Raw genomic sequence first — 8,188 nt, forward strand, 5'->3', positions numbered from 1 at the left:
ATATATGTTTCTGATAGGTAATCTTTGCATAGGATTTAGTTTAGATTGTTTAAATTCTTTGTTTGAAAGTATTGATGAAGATATGCTTTTAACCTTGTAATTCACCACTTGCTAGTATCACCTATGTAACTAATAAGAATGTTACAATTTCCAAATGAAGAGGAAGGTGAAATGTGATCTGATATGCTCGTTATACCAAATTGGAGAAAAGTATAATTTAATTCACCAAATCATTTTCTTAGAGATTGGTTTAACATGTACAAAGACTTTTTTGATTTGCGCACATGGCCATACTCTTCTCGAGAAACATACTTAGGAGCTTGCTCCATGTATATCTTATCTAGATTTCCTTGGAAGAAAACATTCTTTGGTATCTAATTGATGTAATGACTATTAGGATATAGTCATAAATATGAGAGATGGACTGAAGCACGCTTAGTCTAGGAGAGAATGTGTCTATATAATCAACACCATCTATCCTTGTGTTCCTTGATTGCTAATTGAGATTTAGCTTTGTTATTTGAGCCATCATAGATGTTTAAATAGTAAGTACCCATTTCAATCAACCGTCAAGGGAGAAGGGTGATAAGTTCACATGTACTATTGGAATGTGACATTATCATTTCATTTATAATATCTCTCCATCTCAAATCAGATGGGAACTCTAAGATAGTCTAAGATAAGGAAGCACATGAAATATAGTGAGAAGGAGATGTGAAATGGTGCTCTGATGAGTTCCTTTCTGTACAGCAATAAAAAGATCCAAGATTGAAGGTAGGATCCACAATCGAGGATTCTAGTAGGATGATGAGTTTGGTGGAGCAACTAACTAATTTAGATTGTGGTCTTCTACTATTGGGTTTATAGTGACTGAGTTGTTATAAGTCACTCTGTAGTAGAAAATGATGGTATGGATAATGAAATAGGAATAACGTGGTCTTCTACAATTGGTTTATAGTGGTTGAGTTATTATAAGTCACTCTGTTGTAGAAAACGACGGTATAGATAATGAAGAATATGAATTACAAGTACCTCACCTAGAGACTCAAGCGTGGTAAGTGAAGTGGACAAAAACGTCTCAAAAAAATCATCTTAGGTGAAATCCTTATGAAAATCAGATGAAAAACAATGACTAACTTTATGGAGATAAGAATAGCTACAGAGGATGCATTTAATAAACTATCAGGACAACTTTGTCCAGGATAATAATGAACAAATAGTTAGAGCATAGAAACAGGTCTTTGATCATGAAGAACAAAAGATGATATATAGTTTATAGGCTAACATGACATGAGAATTGAACCATCCCAAAGTTGCAGACGGACTTGCATATAAAGTAGTAATGTTCTTCTAGTCTCAATCAAATGCTTATTATTTGATCCATTCATGCCATTTTGTTGAGGTATATTAGAGCAAGAGGGTTGATGGAGACTACTTTGGTTAGAGAGGAAGGTACTAGAGAAGTATGCTTGGTGTTGCCACTTGTAACACATGAATTGGGGTTCCAACCTATATTTTTATCGCATCTCAAAAGGTGAGAAAATAGAGAAAGTTTCAAACCTTTTTTCCATCAAGAAGTGTTATGCCATTCAAGAAAAATAATCAATTATAGCCCACAAAATATCTAAAAACAAGCTTTAAGGGATACTACTGGGAACACAAACGGTTAATTGGAGCAGAAGTACATTTGCTGTCTTTTAATTATTGAAGAAGGATAAAAAAAATGTTTAACTAATTGCTGGGATTCACACTAAGACTCTGAATACTCCATAAATGAGGAGTAACTTTTTGTAGAATTTATATGTTGGGAGATGCCCCAAGTGATGATGTATTCGCCAAACCACTGGAGTTGGTGAATGTGTATGTGAATTGATAAGCTTTGTGCCCTTTACCAATCACCTAGTTCACAAATCTATAAATATATTTAAAAATAATTTGCAATAGTTTCCTATTTATTTTTGTTGCCATCTAGGTCTTTGAGCTTCTATGTGAATGACTATTAATTAGTAGCTAAGTGTACTCGTTTAGTATCATGTGCTAGGTTTCTCAGGTCTCTCTACCATTCTTGCATTAGTTATTAAATATTTTGTTTAATTAATAAATATTAATAATGTTCATATTATTAGATCTCTATGACTTACTGAATTTAATAATTTATCAATCTTAATAATAATTCATAGCATCCCTTCTCAATAATTAATGAATAATCATTTTAATTTGATAATAACGTTTACATTCACTAATAATTTTTGTGTAATATTTTTATTAAATCTTAAAATAGGAGATGATGAGTTGTCTGGAACTGAGAGTTTTAAATATTTAGGATCATTTTTGCAAGCCGATAGAGGGATTGAGAGAGATGTCTTACATAGAATACAAACAAGATGATTGAAGTGGAGGAGAGCATCAGGTGTTTTATGTGATCGTAAAGTGCCTCTAAAACTTAAAGGAAAGTTCTATAAAACGGCAGTTAGACCTGCCATGTTATATGGCGCTGAATGTTTGGCTATAACTCGAGCACATGAGCAAAAGATGAGAGTTGCGGAGATGAGGATGTTAAGATGGATGTGTGGACATACGAAGATGGACAGAATAAGAAATGAGAGCATTAAAGCGAAAGTTGGAGTTGCATCTATTGAGGAAAAACTCCGTGAGACACGTTTGTACTTAGACGACCGATAAATGCTCCAGTTAGGTGGTGTGAAACTATGACAAATACGCATATCAAACGAGGGCGAGGTAGACCAAAAAAGATTTGGTTAGCAACAATAAAACAAGATAAAATTTATTTAAATCTAAATGATAATATAATAGGAGATAGAGCTCAATGGCGTAAAATGATTCATATAGCCGACCCCACTTAGTGGGATAAGGCTTGGTTGTTGTTGTTGTTGTTGTAGTATTTTTATTAAATCTTTTATGAATTAGTTATTGTATTTAATAATTGGTGATGTATAATAACTTTTATTATTAATAATAATTAGCTACTAATATTGTTATTAGAAAATCAATGTGTCCAAAAGAAATTGATTCAAGTAGGTTGTAAATGAATTGGACGTTGGTGAACAAGCTTGTTATTTGATTTGATAAAGTTCATTTATGTTTGTTCAATAATAAATAAATAATAATATATAATAATATATATATATATATATATAGCTTGAACACTAATAAACTTAGTTTGTTGAAGTTCATGAACAATTTATAAATAAACTTATTTATTAATTTTTGTAAAATTTGATTGTAAATTATTTCTTTTTTTAATCAAATATATAACAATATAGTTATTTGTAAATTTTTATAATCTTAAAAAAAATATAAGTTGTATATGTTAGATAAATGTTTAACCTATTTTATAAAGGCAACAACAATTGTTAGTTGAGCTCGATGAAAGGCTTGAGCTTGGTAAGATTTTTAATAAATAAGTTTGAACAAGCTCGATAAGTTAATAAAATAGATTGAACACAACTAAACTTGGTTCAGTATAACTCGACTCATTTACACCACTAGATTCAAGATATTTTCTTATCAGACTAATTTTTTTATATGCTCATTAATTAATATATATTTTAATTTGATATGAATAGGTGGGAATCAAAGAAAAACAAAGCAAGAGCAAAGGTAATGAAGTAAAAATTAGAGAAATTTAACATTCGAATTTCAAAATTCATCTACAACATCAACCAAACCTTTATCCCATTAAGTGAGATCATCTATATGGATCCTTCTATGCTATTGAACTCGATTCCCTACTGTATCCTCATATTTATTTTGTTTTATCATTGCTAATAAAGTCCTCGTTGGTCTTCTTCTTCCTCGATTAATATACATATTTATCATGGTATTACATCGTGTAATTGGGACATTTATTTGTTGCTTAACTAAATATTCATACTATCTTAAGTGCGTCTCTTAGAGTTTTCTCTTAATAAAAGCAACTCCAATTTTAGCTGACCCAACCTAGTGGGATAAGGCTTGGTTGTTGTTGTAGATGCAATTCCAATTTTCTCTCTCAAATTCTTATTTCTTATCATATCCATCCAATTTCAAAATTCATCTAATGCATGTTTTTTTTTTAATAAAGAAGTGAAGAATTAAATTATTTTAAGAACTCAATTTATATTTCTTGTTTGGTATATTGTGTTGCTTTTTTTTTAAACAATATTTATTAAGTGAGTTTATGATTATACTTTGTTGCAATTGTTGGGTCATTGACGTGTTGAATATAAGCAAAGATAGCAGTAACTTTTATTAAGAAATCACTTTGTATGTTTGCTCAAATGTAAACTCAAAGGAGGCATATAGAAAACAAAAGAAACTGAGAAGGATTGAGTACGAACAATCTGACCAATGCATTTTAGTGATAATAATGGTCCGTCAACTAGGGTAACATTTGGAGGGTTAGATGATGTAAGGTCATAGAAAGTGGAATTATTACTATGGATACACTCAGAATCTGAATCTAGGATTTTAGTATTTGATGCACAAGCATGCATCAAACTAGCAATAGAAGAATCTGCACAGCCTAAAGATGTGATGGATTGGAATGATGCATACTGGGAAGTTTGCAATTGAAGTGTGGATACTCTTCAATTGGCACACTAATAGCAGGATTAATACTGAAGACTTACTCCCTAGAAGACTGTCACATTGAGTTTTATGGCAAAAGAGCAGGGGAATAGTTGAAGAACTCTGATCTTGGAAAGAAATAGCTGCTGAGCTATATCACTAGTTAGTAAGGATAGTGCAGCAATTAAGATTGTGGATGATAAGCATGGATTGCAGTAATCCCACTTAATCACTCCTGTTGAGGTCCCTATTGAGGTCGGCAGTGTGCATGGCATCACTAGATGGAGAGTGCTCTTTGAAAGTGTGGTAATGCTTGGTTTAGCATTCGAGCTCTTGGACAAGGTGGTAGCAGACACGGGTGGATCAGATCTTGATTTCTCAGTGATCTCTTAGAAAGATCTTCTTGAGGTTCATAGGAAGAAGGGAAGAGAACGGAACATGGGAGGCCTGATTAAAAGAAAGTTTTGGATAGAGGATGCAGACTAGAGAAATGGGTAAGGGCCTATTGATCTTACAGATGGCTGTTGAGCTTGCTACCTGCTTATGGATGGAAAAGATGTTAGGAGAATTCAATGTTGTGATCTACAAATCAATGCTGCTTTCTGGTTCTTTGATGTCAAGAAGCAGAAGCACTGTAAGAAATCAGCGCCTGGAATGATACATGCTAGAAGAACCTACAGACACAAGTCCCTGAGATGCAGGTCCACTGGAGCTGCAAGAAGAGAGGAGCTGTACCTGACCATGTGAAAAGGAAGAGCAAACAGAGAAGAGAAGCAGTGGTTAGAGGACCAGAGTGCTACGCCTAGGAGGAACAGTAATGGGCTTCGTGTTGCATGAGGAAGATGCTTTTGGATGTAATGAAGAATGCCCTAAAGAAAGATTCTCAAAATCAAATGAAGAAGCCAAATACAGCTCAATTTTTTGAGCTGATGGCAAGCTAGGGATGATTGTGTGAAGTGAGGAATCAACTATGCTGCCATGGTTGTATGGGAAAACTATCCTATGCTTTTACCACCTCAGCTAGTCCCTTCTACCAATCTGTATATTACCTTATTACCGATTTATAGTTGCATCCATGTTTATTTACAACAATGCATACTAGATTCCATACAATAGAAAATGGATTTCACTTATTGGAAGTTTGAAAATGATACCAAAAGCAACACCAGAGATCTTTCCATGGACTCATCTTGTGTACAGAACCATAATTGTTAATTAATAGAGCATCCTAATTCTAATGTTAGTCAATTATCTCAATTTTCTTGATTTATTGGCGAATATGAAAGTTCTTTGTTTGCAGTTTCATTATTTACAGGTTTTAGTTTTTCTTCCCCTCTAATCAATTATATTTTACCAACCTGTTGTACATTTCCCCTTTTTTGAATTTTCCAGGTATGAACATTTCATGGAGGCCTTTGATCATATATCTAAAAGTATAGACAAAATTTACAAGCAATTGACGAAGAGTCAAACACATCCTCTTGGGGGGACAGCTTATTTGAACCTAGAAAATGAAGATGAGCCTTTCTTACATGGAATCAAATATACAGCCATGCCCCCTACCAAACGGTTCAGAGATATGGAGCAGTTATCAGGCGGTGAGAAAACAGTTGCAGCCCTTGCCTTGCTCTTTGCAATTCACAGGTATTTCTCATCAGCAACGTTCTGATTTTCTGAGCAGCAAATTTTTGTGTTCTTGAAATGATGACTTGATTTCACTTGCTCCTGAGTATCCTGGTTGTTGCTAAGTACCAACTTATCTTGTTGCTCAAGCTTTAGCCAATACAGGAAATTGTATGGTTCTATATGAAAACTACTCAATTTCTTTTTAATGCCATTTGAATTTTGAATTATTGGTTCTAAAACATAATTATTTTTGAGGTAATGTGATTATTTTCTGTTCTGATGGATAACTTAGTCTAGCTGCATGTTTATCTTGCTCGAGAACTTTCAATATCTTTTCTAATAGATTTTATAAATTTATGCAACTCGATGTGGACTTTCTAAACTAATCATTCTTTGATTTTAAATTAAATGCCTTCAGTATGCCTACTGCTAAGATTTAAGCCCTGGTAATGCTGAATCACTACAATGCGAAATTCATTCATCTTCTCTTTTCTTACTGATTCAGTTACAGGCCATCTCCATTCTTTATACTGGATGAAGTTGATGCAGCTTTAGATAACCTGAATGTTGCCAAGGTTGCTGGGTTCATTAGGTCCAAATCATGTGATGGTGCTCGGAGCAGCCAAGAAAGTGATGGAGGATGTGGTTTCCAGAGTATCGTGATCTCACTCAAGGACAGTTTCTATGACAAAGCTGAGGCATTGGTTGGAGTTTATAGAGACTCTGAGAAAAGGTGAGTCTACATTGTAAGGTTGACTTATTTAAATAAATATCAGCAAGCACATCTAACTCAAGTTTGTGTTTGTCCTAAATCATCATTTGCAGCTGTTCAAGAACTTTAACATTTGACCTAACCAAGTACAGGGAGTAATGAAGCTTCGTCAGGTGAGCTTCATCGTGGCTCCTACATGCCTATTTGTTGAAGATGATTGACCCTGATCCAACACAAATTGTTAATTTCTGATGAATATATTGTAAAAAGGTAGTATGCCCTTGCGTTGTTTGCCACTTTGTTGTCCATAGCTACATGTCTTCTTGTCTAACCATTTGGAAGAGTTTCTTCAACACTAGCAGTATAGGATGTCTTAGCTTTGATAGCTACAGTTAGTTCTTGTTCATAAGAAGTATGCAAATGTTGATTTGGGATTTCTGATTTCATATTTGAAGGTGTTTGTTAACCTCTAGCAATTACTAAAGTAAAAGAAAGTGTTGCTGATAACATTTTCAATTTTTCTGTTTGGTTTTACGTAAATTCAAATGTTTTTTCATAGTTCCAGCTACAAATTTGCCTTCTATATGAATAAGGTATTTAATATTGGATACCACTAATTTTTTAAAAAAAAATTAATTATTTTTATCTGTTTACGTTGTCTTCTACAACCTTATGAAGGAATAACTATTTATTTGAAAATATATTAAAATTGTATATTAGTTAATTTATATCTATAATAATAAAAATAACAACCCAAAAGAAAACTTTCCGTCTTGGATGTTTTTGTTAATTTGGCAACAACATGATGTCACATTCCTCAAATTAGTTAAACATGTTTTTATTTCTGATCTATTTTCAATAATAAAATGTGTCTATCATCAAATAAAGTAATTAACATTGATATTCTTTTTTTCTTTCCAATTTTATATCGTATATATGATGTATTCCTTGATGTGGCATGCGATAATGAGCTCCAATTTTTTAAAATACAATTGCACTTATATCTTTTTGGTTTGAACAAGAGTTAAATGGAAAAAAGTGAAAATAAATGAATTTGTAGGCTTCTTTAAAAGAACAATGTGTGTGTAATCATGCCTTGCAATTAGCACGAGTTCTTAGACTTGTGATTCGGTTTATTTTTAGAATTAATCTATAAATTATTTTTTTAAAAAAAATAATAATAATGTTACATTTTTTTAATATTTATTATAAAATAGTCTCACATAATATTAAATCTCCTTCGATCGAGTATATCATGCGTTTGCGCAAACCCCTCGAAGC

General features: G+C 32.8%; 1 protein-coding gene across 1 annotated transcript in view; it reads left to right on the forward strand.

Moving 5' to 3' along the window:
• The window catches only part of LOC141846949 (structural maintenance of chromosomes protein 1), a 50,897-nt gene extending 43,544 nt beyond the window's left edge, over positions 1 to 7,353 (forward strand). Inside the window, exons 15-17 of the mRNA XM_074734966.1 lie at positions 5,962 to 6,213; positions 6,701 to 6,928; positions 7,021 to 7,353. Coding sequence (XP_074591067.1) covers positions 5,962 to 6,213; positions 6,701 to 6,928; positions 7,021 to 7,066 — 526 coding nt within the window. The 3' untranslated portion in view covers positions 7,067 to 7,353. The remainder of the gene's footprint in view (positions 1 to 5,961; positions 6,214 to 6,700; positions 6,929 to 7,020) is intronic.
• The last annotated feature ends 835 nt before the right edge of the window (positions 7,354 to 8,188 follow it).

Source organism: Curcuma longa, chromosome 16 (genome assembly GCF_044706935.1).
Source record: "Curcuma longa cultivar G26 ecotype Majalengka, Jawa Barat chromosome 16, ITB_CL_G26_1.1, whole genome shotgun sequence".
Lineage (NCBI taxonomy): Eukaryota > Viridiplantae > Streptophyta > Magnoliopsida > Zingiberales > Zingiberaceae > Curcuma > Curcuma longa.